Consider the following 26,375-nt stretch of genomic DNA (forward strand, 5'->3'; position numbering starts at 1 on the left):
TGGTGTCACAGATGAAAACAAAGTACAAATGTAACATTTTCATGTGTGACACAACCCCAAATGGGTTCATTACCAAATTTCGTCAAAATCCGTTCATACAAAGATAGCTTGCATCCCGGAGCCAGATATAGACTCCTTTTTACCCGTGGAAAATCGAAGAGTTTCCACGGGATTTTTAAAAACCTAAATTCAGGCGGCTTGGATGAAGTCGCGAGCATCATCTAAGTAGTATTTGATTATTTTGTTTTGTAATCTCAAAAAAAAGGTTGACAAGTAACCCGCTGGCCGAATTAGAGATCCGTCAGAAGCTATGTAAGATCCTATTTACGACTGTGCAGCCGTTGAAACTCGATAGCTAAGTATTATGACGCAAGCTCCTTGTCTACGAATAGCTGGGACCGGTTGCTCTTGGCCTTGTGCAGAGCATCTAAATCTAATCTAGTTCTAGATCATTCGGTTTTGTTAAAGTAAGCGTTTAAGGGCTGGAGCACGGAATCCTGATCCATTCATCATCATGATCCACCCATCTCCGCCATTACTGAGCACAGGTCTCATCTCAGAATGGTCCGCCACGCTGGCCAAGTGCTGATTCACACACCTTTGAGAACGTCTTGGATAACTCTTTCGGCATGCAGGTTTCCTCTCGATTTTTTCCTTTATACCTACTTCACCGTTAAATAGAAAGATGCCATAGATAGCTCTGAAGAGTTGTTTAGTCTCATTCCAAGGTCCAACACCGGCTTTCTACAACCGCACCGCACGCCACCGCAAACAATTTCACCCTTCACCACCTGGGTGCCTGGTGCACTTCGACCGCCCGTTGTGGCAGATGATTTTTTCCACTCACATGCAAACTCTGGAATTATTATTTTAATGGGGTTATTCAAGGGGCGGACCAACAAATTCCTGAAAGGCCGGCAATGCATTGGTGATTCCTCTGGTATTGCAAATGTTCATGGGCGGCGGTAGTCACTTAACATCAGGTAACCCACCTGCTCGTTTGCTCTCCATTTTTACAAAAAAAAAAACTCCGATAAGTTAGAGTTGCACGCCCAGGATTGAGCCGCGGTCCCCTCGAATAGGAAGCCTACGTTTTAATGAGGCTATCACCACTTGTCACTTCTATAATGACTGTTCTAAATTCTGTGAGCTGGAGCTATGTGGAGTGGCATTCCGTCTGCATGCCAGCCGAAGTAATGACAAAGCAAGGTAGGTACGTGATCGAGATTGCGCAATGCAATTGCAATCGACGTAGGTTTGATTTTGACACTTGAAAGCGATGGTCGGAATAAAAATGAGGACCTAGCTACCAAACCTAAATTATTCTAAGGTACTGCCTTATGTCGACGCTAAAATCTCAATGCTCACTCGTAAAGTGAAGTAACCTAGGTTTACTTTACCCCTTTAGTGTTCCGCACCCGAAGTAAAAAATCCCGTGGAAACTCTTTGATTTTCCGAGATAAAAAATGTCAATTTCCAGGATGCATGCTATCTCTGTAGCAAATTTCGTCAAAATCGGTTAAGCAGATGGGTCTTGAAAAGCTAACAGACGGATGATACAGTTTCACATCTATACAGTATGTAGTGGCAGAAAATAATGTACATCGATCTTTAGCAAGAGGTTTCGAGGGTTTCAAAAGTCAAAACGTTTATTCAAAGTAGGTAAAAAAATACGCTTTTTGATAGTCGGTTTGCATTTGTAAGATAATAGTGGTGATAATTTTACAATTTCGGCTCTGTAGTGTCACTCATACCTATGTGACGTTTTGACGGTTTCAACGACAGACACAATGCTTTACAAAACCGCTCTTTCTATAGGTCGACGTACATTATTTTCTGCCTGTGGGTGTATGGATTATGTGCCGATAGTAAATAGATCGCTAAAGCCTTAACCCAGTATGAGCTAATAATAAGAGCCAATGTCACTGGGCATCGCTAGCTGTGTCGACTGCGGCACAGCCGTGCAGGGATCTGTTACAAAACCACAAGGGCTCCCCGACCACACCACAGCATTACTAGTGTGACGGTGTAAGAGTTCGTGGGAGTTTTGAAGAAACTCACCCCTGAATAAATCCGCGTGGATATAGGTTTTTAACCTCGCGGGAACTCTTTGATTTACGTACGTGTTAAGTCAGGATGTAAGTTATCTTCATTGCCCGAATCCGTCTAGTAGTTTTTGCGTGAAAGAGTAACATACACACACACACACAAAACTTTTGCCTAGTAAAATACTGACTAGAATGGCGACTGTGATTTTGGTTTTAGGATTTAAAAATTCCGTGGGTACTCTATGATTTTTCGGGATAAAAAGTGGTCCATGTTCGTCTTCAGAATGCAATCTCTCTGTGTACCAAATAGATGATGACCGAAACTTCGTGCGGATTTAAGTTTTTAAAAATCCCGCGGGAACTCTTGGAATTTCCGGAACAAGAAGTAGCCTATGTCACTCTCCAGGTCTTCAACTATATCCACGTAAAAAAACGTACAAAGGTGTTTCCGGGATGCAAGCTATCTCTGAGGTATGGAAATCGGTTAAACATTTATTATGAGCCGTCATAAGGTAACAGGCAGACAGATGGACACACTTTTGCATTTATAATATTAAGTATGGACAAAGTGAATTATGGATTAGGGGCAGGTAGAGGAAAGGGCAAAGGCGTGTGCAAGGACAAAACCGGGGTAAAATAATTACCCCCTCGAATTTTCCCGCTAGCTCTTGAGCCGGCACTGTTGTAACGAACGACATTATAAATACAGGTGCCGCCCGCCTGCCTCTCGAGTGTGTGAACGGACGCCATAGACGCAAAGCGCGGGAAAATTGACATTCGACAGGAAATACTGAGGTGCCATGTTTGTTATCAAGGTCGGTATTTATTTGTTTTTGTTTTTTTTAAATTGTGAGAGTGATTTGTTGAAATTACGTGATCAAAAGCTCATCAATTTGAGCGAATGATAGAGGCTTCTTGCCTTATACTTAGTTCCTTTGACTTATGTTTTTATATTCAAAATATTTCAGTCTTTTATATTAAAAACCAGCGACCCACGTCCTCGCACAGGGGCAATTTTTTTTTAAGATTGTCCAAAAAAAATGTCCTTTCATAAACCTAAGTCCCGCAAATTGCTAATGCGCGTGGTCGTACGACATTTTAATGACGTCAGCACTAGGCTGAAGTTTCGAGCTGATGGTATATTTTTATTTCGGCTGACGTCAAAATGACGTCATTTCGATGTTAATGAGACATGGTTCCAGCGCAATAGCAATTTAACTTATACAAACCTTGTCCTGAAAATAACGCACACTTGTCGATTGTCAATTGTTGAATTTGACCAATAAATAATTAGGGTGATAATAATCAATTACGTAAAATTAAAGTTACGAGGGCTGCTAACGCGCCCCGGTCTGGGAAGAAACCTACAACAAACTCAGCTGTGTGTTCATTTCATTATCAATATTTCACAATATCACTTAACATAAACAAAATTTCGAATTTTCTTTATTTAAGTTTTGAAAAGTTCCTTATTTCCGAAAAGTTGTAAAGATCTTTATACCGAGTTTTAACTAGCAATGTGTATGTTTTACTTATTGACGTCAAGTAATTTTAACTTTATTTTTAACTAGCTAATCTGCCCTGGTTTCGCTCGGGTAACTCGTAACTCCGAAAAGTTAGAGGTCGGGATCGACCGATCGAAGATCGATTGATCATCCCGGGATCGAACCCCCGCCTTCGATTAGAAGGCGGACGTCCTAACCACTAGGCTATCACAGCTTACACCACTAGTGAACTACTTATCACGTAATAGTATACATCTAAGTTAATCACAATATAAGTTCATATTATTACATAAGGCACCTTCAAGTTAAACAACAGAACAAAGGCTTGCAATAGATGTGATAATGTTGTCTATGTTTCTCTACAACACCCACAATTTGTACAGATAATCATCTTAAATTGAACACCGTTTTAACATGGTTACTTTGTTATGGAATTGGTTAAGCTTCCCATGCTTTATTTTTATATTTATTTGAATACTTATAACGCGTAAAGGTCAAAGGAGTAAGTACACTATACATATAACTCTAATGAGTGAAATGGGACCCCGACCTAAACTAAACCTTTGATGCTAGGACCAATATATGCCTATATTTGTGTCATGAATCTAGGTAAGCACCTAATATAATTTTTTAAAACCTGCCATACCATAAACCTAATATTTCGAACTTTTAACGGAGAAATATTTCGGTCAAACAAAATATTGCGAATAATTCTCATAATTTTATACTTAAACAAAAAGTTCGTTAGAGTCGTTAATATTAGTTATTACATACAACAATCCGTGTAGAGTACTATGCCCATGTAATAACGAATTGGTATTACATAAAAAACAGAAGGTATGTAGGTGTCAGTCTATAAAACATATTATAATGAACTTAATTACAATTTAGGAATGTTAAAGTTACTAGCTAAGATTTTTTTTATTAAGTATGCTAATACAAAACGTAATGAGACCCCTGCTAAGTTAATAAGAATCAATCACGTACTTCGGCTATTTTTTCAAAACAACAATATCTACCTAATTACATGTAGGTATACAATAAAATGTACCTACTATTTAAATTTGCAAGCAATGTACTTAAACCTTACATTTACAAAATTTATGGTGGTGGTGGGTTTTTGTAATGTTTTATAACTTTACTGTGGTATTTTGTATCAAGTGTATTTGTTTGTTGATTTGTTCGTTTGTTCGTGTTTTTGCATGGGTATAGTCAAAGACATTTAGTGACAGGCTAATTTTAACCCGAAAAATCAAAGAGTTAAGTAAGTACCACGGAATTTTTACAAAATCTAAATACACGCGGTCGTAGTCGCGGGTTAGTGTTAGTGGGCGATAAATATTTCGCTATCAGTAGAGATATTATCACTTAATTAAGATCGGCTGTTATGGAAAAACATGCATATTAGCCTCAATATTAAATACTACCTATCTATAAGCTAAACATCATTCTGTCATAGGAATGCTAAACCATTGACTGAGTGGGCGTGGCGTAAGGCATTACACAACCTAGCCTAAATAATTTCTAGTCGCCTAGTATAATCTGGTATTACTAGGAAGAGAATTATTGAGTCTACCTATAATTTAGCCTAGTTACTACTGTATTGCTCACTGTTTCATCATTTATTTATTAAAGTAATAATACTTACTTTAATAAATAATAATGCTTTCTTTTTTACTTTACTTCGTTCGTTTTAATACCGTAGGAACTCTTTGATTTTCCGGGATAAATAGTAGCCTATGTCACACGGTGCAATACGCGGCAGATAGTAATGTACATCCCCCTTTAGAATGACGTTTCGGCTTTGTAGAGCGTTGTCTCTGCCACTCATACCGATGTGACGTTTTGTCGGTCTCAACGACAGAAACAATGCTCTACAAAACCGCTACCTCTTTCTAAAGGTCGATGTAAGTACATTACTTTCTGCCGCGTACTCTATCTTTGTACTACATGAATGTTGCCCGACACTTCATCTACGTGGGCTTAGGTTTTTTAAGAACTTTACGGCACATAAAGTAGCCTATGTCTTTCCCTGGCATGCATGTTATTTCTGTCCCCGTCAAAACAGTTAAACAGATGGGCCGTGAAAAGTTAGATGGATACTTACTGATAATCTATAAATATAAATGTTTAAACTGACCTTAGTAAAATAATGAGTCATTCTATTGGAAATTCGTTATTTTAATTTTAGTAATTTAATTTAGTTCTTACAAATGTTTCCTGTGATATTTATCATAATAAAAACTAGTCAAGGACGTATTAGAACATTTAGAACACACATAGGGTAGGATTACAGTTTATTTTTAAGATGACTGTGACATGCAGACAGACAGACAGACGAACTGAACGAAGATATAAGGAAGGTTCCTTATTGCAGCACGGAATCCTAATAGATGACATTAAAATCAATGAAAAATGTTTCAATAGTACACCACATTACATAAGGCCCATCTTCATTTCGTAGCCCGTATTATTTTGTCGTAGCAAGGTCGTTACGAAGATGCGTAGACTCTATCATCTTCAGCTACTACGGATCCGTAGCAAAAACGTTCTAATAACTTAATAAATGTCTCTCTGTGCGTGATATTTTTGCTCATTACTAAGACTCGCACTTGACCGATTTTTTTTGTGATAATAATGCGGTACATATAACTTTATATATTATAATGGCATACTTTTCGGAAAAACGTAGCGCTGTCGTAGCTATGTTGTGGTGTAATTTAAGTGTAAAATTTAACGGTAACCATAACGTAAATAACAGTCTGTAGTGCAAGTGGACCTAAATAATAGATTAACTGACAGTTAACGTTAACTTGAATAATGACACTAGATTCTCGGAACACAGCTTGACACATAAGCGGCGACCTTGAGAAAGCACGCAATTCGAACCTCAGAGTACGTGTAACAATTAAATGCAACTAGGCCAGCCGCCCGGCGTTGCTCAAACCTATACACTGAGCATACTAAACGTTAAACGTTTCTATTGATAATGTAATAGGTATAGTTATGCGTCAGTCACGAAAATTTCGTAAGATTCAATTTAATTTGGGGCTAACTATAGGCCTCATAAGAAAACTCATAGATGGAGAGATCTATGCTTGGAATTTCTCTACGTCATCAAATCAGGAATGAAGAGATCCCTACGAATCGTATCGAGCCTCAATAGCTCAACGGTTAAAGGAGCGGACTGAAATCCGAATGGTCGCCGGTTCAAATCCCACCCGTTGCACTATTGTCGTACCTACTCCTAGCACAAGTTGGAGAGGAAAGGGGAATATTAGTCATCATTGGATAATATTCTTTAAAAAACCGGCCAAGTGCGAGTCAGGCTCGCGCAATGAGGGTTCCATACTACAGTCATATTTTTTCGACATTTTGCACGATAATTCAAAAACTATGATGTATAAAAATAAATAAAACTCTGTTTTAAAATGTACAGGGGAAGACCTTTCATTTGATACCCCACTTGATATAGTTATCTCACTTCAAAAGTTGAAAATACTAATTATTAGTTCATGTCCACAATTTACCTTTTTTTGTGTGATCTAACCCTAAATTCACAGTTTTCAGATTTTTCCCCAAATGTCAGCCATAAGATGTACCTACCTGCAAAATTTCATGATTCTAGGTCAACAGGAAGTACCTTGTAGGTTTCTTGACAGACAGACAGACAACAAAGTGATCCTATAAGGGTTCCGTTTCTCCTTTTGAGGTACGGAACCCTAAAAAGAAAAAACTCCTGTATTCCTGATTTCAATCAATCGATAGACGTCCTCTGCTGGACATAGGGACTTCCATACGCCACGGTCTTGCACCGCCTGAATCCAGTGGGTCCCTGCGACTCGTTTGACATCAGAGGCAGATTATCCCTAAGGCAAACTAAGCACGTGTCTAGAAGCGAGGTTACGAAGGGGCGCGCGCGATCATGTAGAGTTCCATTACCTGGCCTACCTAATTATCCCTACTAAGTAATATCATCTTTGAGTGACCGAAACTGCCTCTTCTTTGATATAGCAAAGTATCAACACACACACGCACACACTCACACACAAACACACACAAATACACACATACATATATCTATCCATACACTTACTAACTCACACACGTTTGCTTGATATCGCTAATGATAACATTGTTAAGGAAGAGCGGTGTCTTCTGACACAGGAGTAGTTCGTCTACTCCTAAAAGAAGGCTCCAACCTCCTACAGCTACTGTAAACTTAAGTTATTTGAAATAAACTATTAAACTATCATGACGTGATATTCTTCACTCGTTCACATAAATAGCATAATCACGAACAACCAGCTGTGAGACGATTCCTTGTTTTTTTTTAAATAGTTAGTAAAAAAATTTATATGGCTGTTAGAGGGGCGCCTATGAGATGCTTGCCTCGGACGCTCTCGACATTTAATCCGCCTCTGTTTGACATCGTCTGTCCACCTAGTGGGGAGCCTTCCAACTCTGCGCTTGAGGTCGCCATAGCATTTTAGGACCTCAACGTCTATCGGTTTTTCGAACTGGGTATGTGCCCTGCCCATTGGCACTTCAGCTTCGCAACCCGTTGAGATACGTATTACGTAACTACCTACTTATATAAAGTCGATAACGTGCGACGAAACAGTAATTGAGTTATTTGTAACACTGATATTTGATGCAACGACTTATGGTTGGAATTTAAATTATAGTATTGGCAGTATGTGGGACGCACTATGTTGTTATATGTAATAGTCAACATATCGAAATCATCACGGGCCAACGTTAACGTAAAGTTTTAATTGACATAATATGTTAATTATATTGCACTTGAAAGAAAAACAAAAATCTGAATTAAGAAATGCAATTTAATCTATGTTAATATTATAAAGAGGTAAAGTTTGTAAGTTTGTTTGCAGGGGGGTAATTTTTGGAACAACTAAACTGATGTTTAAAACTCTTTCACCAGTAGAAAGCTACATTATTCCTGAGTTAAGATAGGCTATATTTTATTTAAAAAAATAGAGATCGTATTTTTCTAAATCCTAAAAGTTGTAATTAGCTACCCGTGCGAAGCCGGGGCGGGTCGCTAGCATAATATAAATCGTGATAGCCTAGTAGTTAAGACTTCAGCCTCCTATTTATAATTTCAGGGGTTCTGTCTCGGCCATTGCTTCTCTAACTTTCACTAGGTAGGTACTAGGTAGGTGCCTACATAAAATTCAAAGTTACACAGTTACACATTCAAAGTTCTACAAGTTCAAAGTTTTCATAAAACGTAAACTAATTGAAAAATCCTATTACAATGTAAAGGATTATTTAAATAATAAGCAAGCTTGGGAATGAGTTGCTTAACGGCTTTGTGATAGTTCTAATAAGTTTCAATAATTTTGTAAAGTGGTGATAATAAAAAGAATATCCGACTGAGTTTGTTGTGGGCTCTTCTCAGACCTGAGCGCGTTTGGAACCCTCGTAGCTTTAGTTTTAAGTTTGCGTAATAATTATCACCACTATATCTTACAAATCTAACACCATACCAGACCATCAATAAGAGTAATTTATTACCTATTTTGAATAAATCATTTGACTTTTGACTTTTGAATTCTAATCGAAATGGTGCGTTTTAATGTGCGGGCTGAAAAAGATGCAGTGCAAACCACAGTCGGAGTTTTGTGACTTTTTCATGTTTTTTTCTTTCTTTATTTATTTAGGAGCTTTTATATCTATACCTCCTTGTTTTTTTAAAATAGCGGCTCTGTAGCTCACGAGTATGTGTCTGTAAGTACTAATTTAGCTCAACGACAAATGACTCATGATAAGAATTTGAATTTATAAAATGGTGTTTGAATTATTGCGACGTGGTACGTTGCAGGAATGTGAGTGGTTCCTTTTTGATATAATTATGGTGACAGCTGTTTTCCTCTCTTTGTGACGTCACGTTCAACCTTTAAATAACTTTGAGTTAAGATAAGTTGACGTTAACATAAGTATAATGTAATTATAATGCAGTTGCTTAAATTGTACTTAGCAGTGTTTATAAGTTGTAATATATATACGAGAGTATGAGAATTACCTATTGCATTTGAATAATTTACAATGCTTAATGGTCGTAGCTCGTTTTTAGGGTTCCGTAACAAAATGGTGAAAAAGGAGGATGGTGTACCAAATGTCATATGAAAGGGCTTTACCTGTACCTACATTCTAAAACAGATTTTTATTTATTTTTATGCATTATAGTTTTTGATTTATCGTGTAAAATGTCGAAAAAATATGACTGTTACTACAGTCATATTTTTTCGACGGGACCTTCGGTGCGCGAGTCTGACTCGCACTTGGCCGGTTTTTACAAACATATCAGAAATTTGCTTTGCAAACATTTAAATAATATCAAAGAGTTATTTTATCGCTCTTGCAAATAATTATGAAGGCATATAAACAAACAGTCGTCGGTCTGTGTATCAGAAACCTTCGTAAGACGTCGGCCTTGTTTCTAGTTCACTTCAAATCATTCAACGCAATGTGGTAACGTAGTTGTATTGAAAGCTTGTTGGTAATTACGCGCTATCAGAAGCTTAGGAATGTTTGATCAACATAACGACAACGAACAACCCGATTACCGACTCACTACAGTACCCGTAGTATAAGATTTTACGTCTCACCAAACGTTGCTAGAATTCGAGAATCGAAACACAATAACATCAAAGTAAAATGGACCTAAAAACCCTTGAACTGAAGTCAAAAATTCAATGCCACTGATTTTAATTTCGCAAGTTCCGCTTGGAGCGCTGGCTGTAGATTTGTAGACAAACTTGAGCTTTAAAACAAGGAAATTAAGATCCAGTTTACTATAACGCAGAAGTGTTTCGACTCTCGAATTCTAGCAACGTTTGGTGTGACGTAAAATCTTATACTACGGGTACAGAGCACGCGTCTCCTCTCAGAGTGAGATGGGTTTTTTGGCCATAATCTACCACACTGGCCAAGTGCAACTCTCCTAATCTATTATCTAGGTACCTACAGGAAATCAGGTTAGTGCATATGTGCACAATTTCATAGTTAAATTATCTACTGAACGTACCTAACCTATACCTTAATTCCACCTAAGATAAGCAAACAAGTTTAGGCTACAAATTTTGCTGAAACATTATTAATTATCAATGACCTATATTCTTCATTTATTTCCGCAATAGACATTCACTTTTAATTAATTTAAACAATAATCTTTGCTACCTAGTTTATAAGGTAGTCGCTGTAGATATGTAGCTCCTGAACGATATCGAGTCACGGAACTAAAGGCCATTGGTAAATAAACCAGTTACCTGTGCTGGCGATATGTGGACGAATCAAAGTCAAGTTCACTCATGTTGATTATTTTTACTACCTAACATAGTTACATGACAACAAGACTGCAACTTCATCATGATCATCACCATCAACAACCGATAGACGTCCACTGCTGGACATAGGTCCCTTGTAGGGAATTCCACACACCACGCTCTTGCGCCGCCTGAATGGAAATGGAGACATGGGTCGCTGAGGGTGCGTTTCCACCGACGTGGCGCTGGGCGGCTTGGAGTGGAGCGGATTGTGAATTGAGAACGCTAAGAGCGCGTTTCCACTCATGCTGAGCGGAGTGGAGTCGTGTATTTTTGACCAATCTGAATATTGGAAGATGACATGACAAAATTATCACATTATTAACAATAAAATGATTGGTCTATTAAACACGTATCCGCACTGCTCTGCTTCAGTGGAAATGTACCCTAAGCCTCATAAGAAAGCTTAGAATTATTCAGCGGGTGGTGGAGAGAGCTATGCTTGGGGTTTCTCTACGTGATCAAATCAGAAATGAGGAGATTCGTAGGAAACGAGAGCAGATATGTCTTTTCCATCTAAATTTTCCATGGGGTTATTCAAGGGACGGCCCAACAAATTCTTAAAAGGCCGGCAACGCATCGGCTGTTCCTCTGGTGCTGCAAATATTCATGGGCGGCGGTAATCACTTAACATCAGGTGACCCGACCCGCCTGCGCGTTCGCTCGCTATCTCTATAAAAAACATATAAAAGGAAAAGGTGATTGACTGACTGACTGATCTATCAACGCACACCTAAAACTACTGGACGGATCGGGCTGAAATTTGGCATGCAGATAGGTACTCGTAGCTAGTGTGACGTAGACATCCGTTAGAAAGGATTTTTGAAAATTTAACCCCTAAGGGGCTTAGCTTAGGAGCTTTGCCCCCCCCCCCCCCCCCCCCAAATATAATTGTTATGTCACCATGGTTTTAATTTAATTTTGTAGACAAACAATTAACTCTTTATATTCTGCAAACGTCTATTTAACACCCTGGTTATAAAGAAATCTTATTTTTTATATTGCTGATATTGAGGTTAAATAATAAATGCATGTTTACGATTCTAACTGTAATTGTGGATATTTTCAATAATAGAGTGAAAAAAAGTCGTTATAAAACATAATCGTAAAAAAATAACACTTAAAAAAAAATTTTAGTTTTGACACGACGCCACAAAAGAGGGCCCGTTCTCGGGCGATCTCCTTTGTGTAGTCCACGCGGACGAAGTCGCGAGCATAAGTTAGTTATTTTATAATTCTGTGGTTCAACTATATGTATGTATATCACACAGAATAAAAACAGTTCCGCGATTGACCAAGGCTAAAGAACATTCACTGAGTAAGTATCTTAAGTCTTTGTGTCTTATTAACCAACGCCTTGTAGGGATCTACTCGCTCATAATTCAGTTGATACCTACATTTTCCGCGTGAACTGTTTTGGAAAGGTTGAATTCCGAAAAGCCGTAGTCAGAATTTCGAGAAATATGGGTTAGGCCCCTCTGTTCTCACGGTGACCGCACATTTTATTTTATTTTATTGGTTTTCTAACAGATTAAAAAAAATTAAAGCAAAAAATACAATGCGAGAAAATATTTGAACGTAATAACCAAAAGTACTAACAAACCAACATGCATTCATATAGATAAACCTGCAAGTACCAGGTTACATTGGTATCAAAAAATAGGTTTAAAAACATCTCTGTACCGTCAAAATCGGTTTAGCGAATGAGCCGTGAAAATGTACCTAACAGACAGACAGACTGACGGTGAAAGCTATAGAGCATACTCTTTTAGCTCAAACTTAAGTCTGAGCAAAGTCAAAGTGCGCTCTATATATCCTGAGACAATTTCGCATTTATAATATAAGTAAGTAGGTATGGATTTATTTCATTAAAAAATTCCATAGTACAACACGCGGCCATTTCATTGCCTGAATTTCTTCTCTTATTTATGTAGGTACCCGGTAAGCAGGAAGATTCATATTAAAAGTAGATACCTATTTAGCAGTGGCGTGCACAGGGTTTGAAGCCAGGGTAGGCATTAGTTAGGTAGTAACCTGTTTACTGGCAGGTCTTAATGAAAAATATGCATTGAGCTTACAACTGGGGTAAGCAGTGCATTTATGCCTCTATGACCTGCACGCTACTGCTATTTAGGTACCACGTACAACTTTACCATATCCTGTGAAAATTCTTACTCAAAACAAATGAATGATGAAAATTTTACAAAAGTATTCTAGAAATTATCGTTCCAAATGGTCGAACAGAGAATCGAATCTAATACTAACGCTTTCTATACGCACTGCACTCTCTCGCAATGCACCATTGCACCAGAGAAAAGATCAAAGTTATTACTACCTACCTAGTACCTACAGCGATGTATTTACTAGGTCATTGACTACTCATAACATTTTCCCTACGCATTTGCATTCAAAAAGTCTCTCTGGGGATTGGACGTTTTCACTTTTCACATATAAGTCTCGCAAATTGCTATTGCGCTGGAACCATGTCTCAGTAACATCGAAATGACGTCCTTTTGACGTCAGCCGAAATGAAAACATACGATCAGCTGGAAACTTCAGTCTAGTGCTGACGTCACTAAAATGGCGGCCACCCGCATTAGCAATTTGCGGGACGTATAAATAGTAACCGTTACCAAACAAGACTGCACGGCGAAAATGATGGTAAAAGTGTATGAAATATTCGCGACAGGTCGAGATGGCAATCGGGATATGAGGCGGATAGACGCCCCGCACCATTTAACATATAATTTGTACTAGCTTATTCTCGCGACTTCGTCCGCGTGGACTACACACATTTCAAAGCCCTATTTCACCCCCGGGGTTGAATTTTCAAGAATCCTTTCTTACCGGATGCCTATGTCATAATAGCTATCTGCACGCCATCAATTTCAGCCCGATCCGTCCAGTAGTTTGAGCTGTGCGTTGATAAATCAGTCAGTCAGTCACCTTAGTTTCCTTTTATACACGCTGAAATTTTAGTAGTTGTCTTCCCGCGGCTGAACGATTTGCCCTCAGTAATACCATCGAAGTTTTGAACTGAACTTAAAAAATAAAAATGTTTTTGTTTTGGAATAATTAAAAAAATAATCATAAACTCGAAAGTGTGAGAAACCATAGTAACTCACTAGACGTTACGTGATTAGTAGGTAGGCACATCCACTCGAACCGCACTGCCAATAAAGTGAAAAAGTTTAGAGCAAAATTTACTCTCGCGCGTAGTGATACGGCATAAACTAGCCTGCACGCACGCGGTACTACTCTTGGTCCGAGGTCTCATTCGAGTTTTGTTTTCTCGATTGAGAATTTGCTGTTTTTGACCCTAACATTTTTTATATTTATAAATCGATTGTAATACCATGAAGTAAATCATTTCGCTTCGGGAAAACAACCATTACAATTTCAGCGTGTATATTTAAATTTCTATTACATAGTTGGATATATGTTTTTGAATCTTATCTTGTTTTCCCTGATTTAATAAGGACCTTTATACATTCCAGGCGCTGTTGTTCTGCGCGGTGTGCGCGTGCGCGTATGCACAGAACTACGGACCCACCACGACCCCCGTGCCGATCCTGAAGCAGATCAACAAGCAGAACGACGACGGCTCGTACAGCTACGGGTACGAAGCCGCCGACGGCTCCTTCAAGATCGAGACCAAGTACCCCAGTGGGGACGTGGCCGGGAAGTACGGCTATGTGGACGAGAACGGCAAAGTTAGGGAGGTTTCCTATGGCGCGAGCAGTCAGCGAGGATTCGAACCCGAAGGTAAATATCAGTACCCATATCAGTACCCATATTATAAACAAGCTTATGCTCGCGACTTCGTCCGCGTGGCCTACAAAATTTCAAACCCCTATTTAACCCCCTTAGGAGTTGAATTTTCAAAAATCCTTTCTTAGCGGATGCCTACGTCATAATAGCTATCTGCATGCCAAATTTCAGCCCGATCCGTCCAGTAGTTTGAGCTGTGCGTTGATAGATCAGTCAGTCAGTCAGTCAGTCAGTCAGTCAGTCAGTCAGTCAGTCAGTCACCTTCTCCTTTTATATATATAGAAGATGTGAAAGTGTGTTTGTTTGTTGGTTTGTCCTTCAATCACGTCGCAACGGAGCAACGGATAGACGTTATTTTTTTGCATGGGTATAGTTAAAAGCAGTGGCGTGCACAGTGTTTGAAGCCAGGGTAAGCATTAGTTAGGTAGGAACCTATTTACTGGCAGGTCATAATGAAAAATATGCGTTGAGCCCAATGAGCCATTACAACTAGGGTAAGCAGTGCATTTATGCCTCTATGACCTGCACGCCACTGGTTAAAAGACCTGGAGAGTGACATAGGCTACTTTTCTCCCGCGAAATCAAAGTGTTCCCACGGGATTTTTAAATACGTAAATCCACGCGTACGAAGCGCGCATCAGCTAGTACTCTTTATAGTCTTTTTGCCCTCTCATTTATCTGCAATCAGTCAGGGAACTATAAGCAGGTGAGTTGAGATTTAATTCGTTGTTGAGAACGAGGGAGCTACTGCTCCAACGTCCATCAGATATCGAGCACGTCAGCTCGTTTCAATCTTCTTTAGGTCTGAGGAAAGTTCTGAGGAAAGTTGCAGGGAAGTTCTTTCCTGCTCTCATACTAAAATGCAGACTGCCTGCAGCGATCGTATTAGTAAATCTGATCATTTCTACCTATATGACGTTTTGTCGGTCTCAACGACAGAGACAACGCTCTACAAATTTGCTATCTCCTTCTAAAGGACGATGTACATTATTTTCTGCTGCGTACTGTAATAATGTAACCTAACCGCGAATGTGTGCAGCAGAGGGCAGATATGCGTACCTAGTGTGACGCGTAATTTTGGAAGAAAGAAAAACAGAAATGCTTCAAAGCAGTCGAGCCACTAATTTAGTATAAGAATCACATTATAATTAGTTAAGGAATACAAAAAGCGACGTGTAAATCGAATGGCGGCCAGAGACAAGAGAGAGTCCAAAACAAAAGTCAAATGTCATTTGTATTAAGCTTGTCTATGGCAAGAGTGCGTTCAAAATAAGAATGGATACATTCATTTTCCAACAGAATGAAATAGGAAAATCTACGCTGCTGCGCCAGAGTTGTATCTTAGATAAAAAAGTTTTAATTACTCACATGTAAAACCTTGATTGTAAGGAAAATACAAAGTCTGGAGAATGTGACGGACAAGAAAACATGCCCTTGTTTAGATATGGATCTCACGAGATGATAAGGTCTCAACTAGTTCTGCATATCTACATATAACCAAAATAAGTAATACTGCGTAACTAGATGACACTGAAAATTAATTATATTAGAAAAATGTGCACTTAGATAGAGAACTTTAGGTCAGTGCCTATAGTTGTTTTTATTTAATACATTAACAAGATATACCAGTGTCCTTATTCCAAAACGCATGTTTTGGTTTGGATTTTATTGACCTTTGCCCCCATTAACGTCCGTGCCCCTATAATCTAGTTTCGCTCTGTAAGCATGTGGGTTTTTGTGCAATTCTCTAGTTCTGCCTGCTGGTCAGTGGTCACCCTCTGGTGGCGACCTTCACGGCCTGCTTCTCAATTGAGTGATAATTTCCAAAATCGGGCGCGAACTTAATTATATAAGTGCCTTTATTCACACCCAATTAAAGATAAATATAGTCTTTAACTAAGTTTTAACGGTAAAGGAAAACATCGTGAGGAAACCTGTAGAACTGGGAGTTCTCCATAATGTCACAAAGGTGTGAGAATTCTGTCAATCCACACTTGGCCAGCGTGGTAGACAATAGCCAAACTCTTCTCATTTTGGGAGGAGACCCGTGCTCTGTAGTGAGCTGGTCATGGGTTGATCATGATGATGATGACGATTAACAAGGTTATGTTATGAGCAGTGGCTAATTTTGAAAGTAAAACAATGAATGTAAAATAGTAACATCCATACTCTTAAATTCTAAAAATTTCAACTCTTTACCCTTTTACAGTCCGCTGACAGACAGACGGACGGACGGACAGTGGAGGCTTTAGTAGGGTCTTGTTGGTACCCTTCGGGTACGGAACCCTAAAAAGGTGTTTTATAAGTGTAATTTACTTAATTGAACCTTTTATTGTAATTTATTAATAAACTTAAATCTAAAAAAAAACAACATTAAATTAAAACTAAAATAAATTAAATTAAATCTAAAACCTCATCGAGACCACCGCAGCGAGGCATTGTACCCAAGATGCTGGCAGCATTACCCCTTTGGATGGCCAAACTAATTCTTTGACCAAGGTAGCTGCCAGCTCTCGGGTCCCCGGTTGACTCGATAACTCTTTTCGCAATTTCTTCAAAAAGAGCTCGAGCCCCCGGGCCCCACGGCCCCAAGGTCTCCACACCAAAAGGCACGAATACGAAGCTCCCATCGAGGTTTTATTGAACCTTTTTACTTTCCAGGCACTGGAATTATGGTTCCTCCACCAACACTCCACGATCCTTCATCAACCAACGCCCTGACCGACGGCCAAGAGGACGACGGACAGTACCGAGAAGACCCGAGGATATACGAAGACCCGAAATACAACGGTCGTAAAGCCAGACCTAGTTCGTTCAGCTACGAACAGCCAGAACCACAACAGCAGCGGTTCAGCTTCTCGTCCAAACCGAAGAAATACCAACAACCGCAAACGTACCAACCGCAATCACAGCTACAGTACCAACCTGAACCACAGTATCAACCACAGCCACGGTATCAACCACAACCACGGTATCAACCTCAGCCTGCCTACCAACAACAAACAAGCCTCTTCAACCAAGCACCCCAACAGTTCTCCCAAGAGCCCAGACCACAAAGTCAAGTGTACCACCAGCAACCACAGTTCTCTTACCAGTCGTTCCAACCGCAACCCCAGCAAAACAACCACTACCAAAATTACCAAAGTCAAAACTACCCACACCAAAATTTCAACCCTTTCTCAGGCCATCCAGCTCAGAATTTCGACCCTAGCACGGGATCTTACTCTATTGATTTTACTGGTAAATAAGTTTGTTGATTGTTTCAGCATTTACTGTAAATTTATAGTTTAAGTTTCGTAATTTCCAAAGCGCTACAAATAGTAATGAGGTATAAATAAATTGACATCAAAATTTAAATAATATAATTTATTATGACGAATGGACAAAAATTGCGATTTTTTAACAACAAATCAATTAATATGATATTTCAAAATCCTATGATTATGTACCTACCTACTCATTGATGAAACTTCATCTATGCATTTTCAGAGCTTTAAATATTTTGTTTTTATCTTATATGCATTATATTATTTATTTATTTATTTCTACTAAAAGTCTTGTTTATATAAACTGCCATGGAAATTAATCTAATACATAATATTTAGGTAGGTATCTAAATTAGCTTATTAACTTCTTCTTTGTTTTCCTTTTTTCTTACAATCTTTTTTTATATTCAAACGTCTTACCTATCTACCTAAAAAATAACGATTTCATAATCACAATTTTTTCCATAATAACTATATTATTTACCATTATTGCGTACAAAGTTTAAGTCAACAATCAGCATATAAAATTACTCAGTAACTTTTGTAATAATACTCAACTGTACAATTTGCAGCATTTCAAATATTTTAAACCAAGTGTATAATAAAATGCGATGTTTTATACTCTTGTACAATATACATAATATTATTAGTACTAGTCATACATTTCGAAGTAATCTAAAAGTATTGTACCCATCGGTACGATAAGCTTTTTTTAAATTATTTTTATGGTATACCTAATATTATATAAATATTAAACGATTATATTTTACCTATGTACCTACTTTAATTATTATTATGTAATATTATATCTATCTATATATTAATTCATGTATAGCTTACTAGCTTGGTATATTTAATTTTTTGTCCTTTAGAATTTTCATATATTAAGCTCTTTATAAAATAGAAACAGTATACAATGTTTTTGTATAAAGCATTTATTAATTCATTTTTTTAATTTTAATTTTATATTATGTGAATAATTAATAATTGAATTTATATTGTTTTATAGTATAAATAATCTTGTATTAGCCTATGCATAAAAAACATTTTTTATTTTTTATCTATTACTTTTCTTTTTTTTTATAAATCATAACATGATATATATAATATATTTTATTATATTATAATAAATTATATCACATAACTATTTAGGTATATGTATGTAATTATTTATTTATTAGTTAGCTTATGTATATGACATACCAAATATGTAGGTATGTATTCAATTATTATGTATATTTTATACGTTTTAAGTTATTCTTTGTAAATAGTTATCTGTAGAAAATATAAATCTAAATTATTTGTATATAAAGTTTATTAAACATTTCGTTTCCCACAAATGTTGTTATTGTATATCTTCAAATTATTTAGATATCGTACGTAATTATTATTATTATATTTATTATTTATATTTATATATTATAATATGATTGTATACTTATATAATTACAGTATGTTAAAATTAGTAGCTAATAAAATCAATCCATAATTCAGCGTGTACGGTGGTTGCGCAGGCGCGGTTGGTTTCAATATGGCGTCTGTGGCACATAGACAAAATCTACGTGTGCAGGGTACAAACTGTGTTGAATAAAGACTTACGTAAATATCCTTATTGTTTTCTTTCCTAATAAGTGAAAGCTGTTATGTTGTCCTTAAAATAATTCATTTCATTTTTTGCACAAATGATATATCATATTGACAAAGGTCCAAAAAACAAATAGGTACCTAAGTATTGTTCCCGGTTCCAGCCATCCACATCTGTAATGCTCCGTATAACTACTTACTTATTATTTTGAAATATTTAATATACCTACACTACAATTTACAATGTACAAAAATTACTTACTGTGAAAACTAATCATACCAGATAAGGATATAATTTTTTCGGGATAAAAGTATCCTGACGGTACACTTTCGAATAATTTTATGTTAGTATAAACTTTTTTTTTAAATAGAGATACTGAGCAAACGAGCAGGCGGGTCACCTGATGTTAAGTGATTACCGCCGCCCATAAATATTTGCAGCACCAGAGGAACCGCCGATGCGTTGCCGGCCTTTAAGGAATTTGTTGGTCCGCCCCTTGAATAACCCCATGTTGTAATCTAATCTAACTGTAAACTGTAAACAAAATGGATTTAGGGCCCTATCTCTCTCTCTCAAGTCTCACTAGGATACCAGTCGGTGTAATGAGTTGCGTTACCAACAAAATGTATACAGCTTTATGGAGAGTACCACAGCCGGTGCCCGCTTGGTTGCGCAAACTATTTGGTTGGGCAACCAAGTAGACACCAGGACAACCATTCGGTCGGGATTGCCCGCTGGTAGCGCAACCAATTATGTATGCTCTACACATAATTGGTTGCGCATGTCACTCTCTTGACCACAAGTGACGCTGTACGTCGTACGTATTCGTATAGCAAAAGCAATGGCTCTTCGACGTCAATTTGAAACTGACGATCGTAGTAGCAGTGGCCCTACCGCGGTTGTTTGACAGCTACAATGTCACGATCGCAATCGCCTCTGATTGGTTAATGCTCGCTCACTATTCGCCACAATGCATTGTTGCCACAAGATTCGTACAAATTCAGCCAATCAGAACAATTGAGATTGTAATAATGATTGAAGCAGGTTTTAGACAATCGCCCCGATTGTGTAGTGTATTATCTATGGATCGTAGTTTCTGCTCTGATGTTTCACGTTTGGTAGCTCAAGACAATGATGCGCGGTGACGCAACCTGTAGCGCCCCCATGGTGTCCTAGTGTGATATTGGCCTTAGTGTTGTGCCCTGCGGCAACCTATAAAAGATCTTCACGACATTAACTTTAAATAAGAAGCAATTGAACTTTACATCTCATTCAGGAAGAAATTCCAGTCCAGTTAATCTCCATTAAAAAACATAATCACACCCAAGTATGCACGTATGTATGTATCTATAGGTATTGTATTATTCATATAAGTGATCAACATTTCGAATCGTTAAGCCTTAAACATCCGACCATGGGACACTTCCGATCGATGGCGATCGTAAACATAACCTTTAATTTGAATTTAATTATAGTTGTACGGAAGATGTATGTAGGTAGCTGGTATACTAGGTATAAGAAATGAGGAGATACTATGTGAGTGACCTTATGGAGATAGCCATTGATGTTGGAATAGTATTTATTATTCTAGGGAGATAGCTATAATAATAATAATTTGCTACTACTTTTATGGATAAGAATGTATAGGAATATTTCACTGAGTGACTCGTGAGGTAGGGCGCGGTTAGTGAAAGGATTCAAATTCAAATTAAAATTAATTTTTTTTTTATTGCGAATAGGGGTAAACAGTGCAGATATTACAAAACAAAAAGGTACAGCCAAATTCTGCCTATTAGCATGCAATATGTTATGACTTATGATATACCTAACAACGTGTACCTACATAGTTTTGATAAAATTAGTCAAATTAAATACTTAGTCACAAAAAAATACAAATTTAAATAATAGTTTTACAAATGTCAAAAATTAAAATAAAACTAAAATTTCTCTACAAGGTAATCATTAATCGAGTAATATGTCTTTTCTAAAAATAGTTTTTTCAATTTTATCTTAAATATAGGAAGTTCTCGCGTCTCAATTATATATTTGGGCAAGCGATTATACAAGAGTGGCCCAGTGGCAAAAAAACTTTTGATTTCATGATCATCATTATTAACAACCGATAGATGTCCACTGCTGGGCATAGATCTCTTATAGGGACTTCCACACGCCACGGTCTTCTTCTTTCTGCGTCGTTCTCTTAATTTTGAGGGTCGTAGCTCCCCTTAGATACAATCTTTCTTATTTTTTTCCGTTTCCCTCTGTTTCTTGTCGCGTGGATTGCATCGCAGATATGTGTGTCGATAGCTTCTTTTATTTGGTCTGACCAATGTCTCGGGCTACGTCCACAGACAGACCGTCCGAATCCAAGATAAATTATTTTCAGCCTAAGCTACGTTCGATACTTATTGATACTTACCTATAGATATGTCGTAGAAATACTTGTCTCTACCTTCTTTTTAATGAAAGTTCTTTTCATTGCATATCGAATAGGTTAGATACCTACCTAAATGTTTTTGCAAGCAAGCATTTTCAAATATCAAACTATATTAATTAGACAAGGAGAACTCGAACATTAAAACTAAATGTGACTTGCTACAATTTACAATATATACATAGATATATTTTGTAGTACATAAGAAACCTCACGGCGCCGGTTACGCACTGATCCGATCCGAGTCCGTGAAAATACATTCCTTTTTGTTTTGTATGGGAGCTTATGGTCATATTATGTCGTAGATAATCGCTGGTATTCTCACGGATGACGGATAGAACTCAGATGACGGAAATGCAGTGCGTAATCGCCGTCAGAGTCGCTCAGCAGTAGAATTACCTATGTTCGAAGTTTCTCTACATAATCAAATCAGAAATGAGGAGATCTGTAGATATCCAAACAGCCGACATAGCTCTACGGGTTGCGAAGAACTAATAGTCATTGGGGTCTCGAGGTGCTGGAATCACGACCTCACAGGGACCTCATAGGAAAGCGCAGCGTCGGCAGACCCTCCACTATCGGTTGCTGAGGATGGCAACGAATCAGTTTCTATGCGGCAATGGAATATTTGTCTATTCTATTTCATATGTTAAGGTCAGAGTCGTAAGCTGTAGACCTCCAAAAGGCTCATTACCTGATCATTCGTCTCGCCTCTACGCCACGCCCGTACATTGCTCTGTGTAGAGCACTTTTATACAGAGATATCCATACAAATAAATGCGAAATCTAAATTTATCAAACGAAAAGGTGACTGACTGACTGACTGATCTAACAACGCACAGCTCAAACTACTGGACGGATCGGGCTGAAATTTGGCATGCAGATAGCTATTATGACGTAAGCATCCGCTAAGAAAGGATTTTTGAAAATCAACCCCTAAGAGAGTGAAATAGAGGTTTGAAATTTGTTCAGTCCCGGACGAGTCGCGAGCTAGTAAAAAATATGTCTGTCTGTTACCTTTTCACGGCTTAGCCTCGATGAATTGTATCATAGCGATATCTTCCATCCTACAGACGGATATAAGACGTACCACCATTACCAACGAAATACTTGCCGAAGCAGTCACGGGTGTTTGATTTTTCTCTGACCAGAGCACGTTAGCAACTCTCATAGCTTTGGTTTTAAGAGTAGATATGTACGTAATTAAGTAATTATTATCCTTTACAAGTCTACCTTATGACTAAGTACATATTATAATACAATAAAAATATTTATCGAATCTCTACCATACCATACAACACTAGTTTTTAATTAGATAAGTAACATAAAAAAGAATTTGATACATTTTCTGCTGTTTAAAAAATTTAAATCGCGTTTCTTAAAATATTCATAAAAAATAGGTCCAAAATATTGAGCTAAAGTACCTACTTACATGACATATCGCGCTGCGTTGTCACGCGTGAGGTGTTTTCAAAACAAACTTTGTTACATTGTTTTTTTATTCACTTCAATCAAATATCACTCTCCATATTTTAACACTACTTAAATACAAAACAAAAGTATATAAGTATATTTACATGTAGAAAAAACTTAGCTATCACTAAAAAAAAATATTTACAAAAATATACGCCGTCTAAATGGTCATTTATAGCCATTGTGCCCAAATACCTTGCTGAATGGCAAGGCTTAAACTTTATTAACTTTGTTAGATTAAATAAAAAAGTCCGATTGCACATTTAAAACATCAAAATATTTCCTGTCCCTCGTTGCCCTTAATTTTTTTATGGTGACTGAAAGTAGTCGTGTACTTATCTAATTATTATTTTAATACGCTCTTGGTTTTCTTACTCTATATTAACCACAAAATTTAAGAGTCGCAAAGCTCGCCGGAGTTGTACAGAAATATCACTTCCTGTACATAAACAAACTTGAGCTATATTGATGCCAATATAAACCACGATAAGTTTTATTTTTTGAGATATTTTATACATTACCTATTGATACTAAAATCAAACTTAAAGCTAGCCTTATCTAATTACTATACAAATCATGCCCGCGTGGGATGGTGCCAAGAATACTGGCTGCATTTTCGCGCTGGACAGTCAGGCTGATCCGTTGCCCAAAAAATGAGCCAGCTCTTTTGTCACCAGATGAGGCATCGCGGTGAAATATCTCGTAATTTTTTTTAGGACTAAGACTCGATGGCCCACGGTCTCCACGGCAAACGAAACAAAAATGTAACTCTCGATAAGAGAGGCATATATGCGCCGCTTGCCGTTTTCAGCTGTTTCTGCTGCGGCTGTCGGTGTTGATGCTGCCTCTGTAATATGAAACGGGGCCAATGTGTCAACGCAAGTTGCGTCCCACATTAGCGCCCGTCCCCGTTCCCAGGGAACCAGCGTCAATCCATCAGGTCTCTTGCCATCATCTCGATTAATCCCTGTGGGCTCAATGAGCGAAGAAATGTCTATGGTGGCAAGAGCCCTATTGATACTTATATTATCGTAATTCGTAAATAAGTAGTAAAGGTAAGCATTATCTATAAGAAAACGCGGCTGAGTTTGTTGTGGGCTTCTTTTCAGATGGCGCGCTTAGAATCCTCGTATTCTTTAGTTTTAACTACTCTAGGTACATCATTATACAAATTCAATACTTGGCAATCAAACCTATTATTAGAATCAAAATCATACCTATTGCTTTTTATAATAGTTAAAAGCTTTCAATTATGAGGTATGACCTTTCGGAATTTGGACCCATATTATAAATGCGAAAGTGTCTTTGTTTGTTGGTATATTGGTTTGTTGGCTTGTGGCAGACTATGACTTAACTGAATTACCTACCATCTGAGAAGAGCCCCGTGCTTAGTAGTGGCTGGCGACGCGACGCGACGGGCTGATCATGCTGATTTTGAATAAGTAGAGTAAAAATGAATAATGAGCGCATAGGAAAGATCTAACTGGTCCACCTCGGATCAACATTCTTGATAGTTAAGGTCGCCGCAGTAGGTACCTACCGAGAGCCCCTCTCATTTACTGCTACATTGTAATCATTGAAACCGCGAATTTAGGGTTACATCACACACAAAAAAAAAATTGTGGTCATGAACTAATAATTAGTATTTTCAATTTTCGAAGTAAGATAACTATATCAAGTGGGATATCATATGAAAGGGCTTTACCTGAGCATTCTAAAACAGATTTTATTTCTTTTATGCATAATAGTTTTTTAATTTATCGTGCAAAACGTCGAAAAAATACGACTGTAGTAGGTACGAAACCCTCTCGGTACGCGAGTCTGTCTCGCACTGGACCGGTTTTTTTTTATTCGAGCAAATTATGATCAGCCTGACTGTCCAGTGCGGTAACGCAGCCAGTATTCTTGGCACCATTCCAAGCGGGTGTGATTTGTAGGTATAAATTAGATAAAGCTAGTTAGGCTATAAGTTTTACTGCAACAATTTCAATAAAGTTAAAAAGTTTTAGGTAAATAACACATTTATATCGGCTACTTAGAAGTAAATCACATATGCTGGATATCGGTCGTACTTATTTTGCAATTTCCCAAAAACCGCAATAAATATTCTCAAATGTCAAATCGCGTCTGTCCTAATAACACACCGAAGGCTGCATTTTACGCGTCTTTTTATAATTTGTATGAAAATGTTAATTGCTAGATGAAGAAAAGCTAATATAATTTTATATTTACTTTAAAACTACCTACATATTTGCATAATATGTAGGTAGTTTTAATATCATATGATTCGTCCAAAGAATTTCTAAGTACTACTTCGTAGATTCGTCTTGATGCTGCGAGTGTCACTGGGTCCACTAAAATCAAAAACAAAGAGTAGCAACTAGCAAATGTGCAATTAATCAGAATGTCAACTGCATTCGACCGAGTGTTATGTCACCCGGGTCAAGCTACCAGTAGGGACACCTCCCGTTCTGATTTCTTTGGGATCTTTCCATGTACAACTAAATAATATTTTTATTTACAACTAGATGATGGTTGAGATTTTTAAAAATCCCGTAGGAACTCTTTAATTTTCAGGTATAAAAGGGATCCGTTCTCCGGGATGTAAGCTAACTTTGTACCAAATTTCATCAAAATCGGTTAAACTATTGGGCAGTGAAAGGCTAGCAGGTAGACAGACACACTTTTGCATTTATAATCCATACTTCCATACTAATATTACTTAAATACTTTTTATACCGGATAATCAAAGAGTTCTCACGGGATTTTTAAAAACTTAAACCCACGCAGATCACTTAAAGTCGCGGGCATCATCTAGTAAATAATAAATTCACTGAATATCGAAAAACACAGCAAAATTATTCGCTATACTAGAAGGATCCGAATTTCCTTTTATCAGCCATTTCTTCATTCTACACATCATTCTATTTTTTAAAACAGT

At 37.6% G+C, this 26,375-nt stretch overlaps 1 protein-coding gene across 1 annotated transcript; it reads left to right on the top strand.

Moving 5' to 3' along the window:
- Nucleotides 1-2,778: 2,778 nt before the first annotated feature.
- Nucleotides 2,779-19,548, top strand: Cpr97Eb (Cuticular protein 97Eb). The gene is made up of 3 exons (XM_034970988.2): nucleotides 2,779-2,863; nucleotides 14,403-14,670; nucleotides 17,338-19,548. The coding sequence occupies exons 1-3, from the start codon at nucleotides 2,849-2,851 to the stop codon at nucleotides 17,922-17,924; spliced, it is 870 nt and encodes a 289-aa protein (XP_034826879.1). The 5' UTR covers nucleotides 2,779-2,848; the 3' UTR covers nucleotides 17,925-19,548.
- Nucleotides 19,549-26,375: the final 6,827 nt, after the last annotated feature.

This window comes from Maniola hyperantus, chromosome 8 (genome assembly GCF_902806685.2).
Source record: "Maniola hyperantus chromosome 8, iAphHyp1.2, whole genome shotgun sequence".
Classification (NCBI taxonomy): Eukaryota; Metazoa; Arthropoda; class Insecta; order Lepidoptera; family Nymphalidae; genus Maniola; species Maniola hyperantus.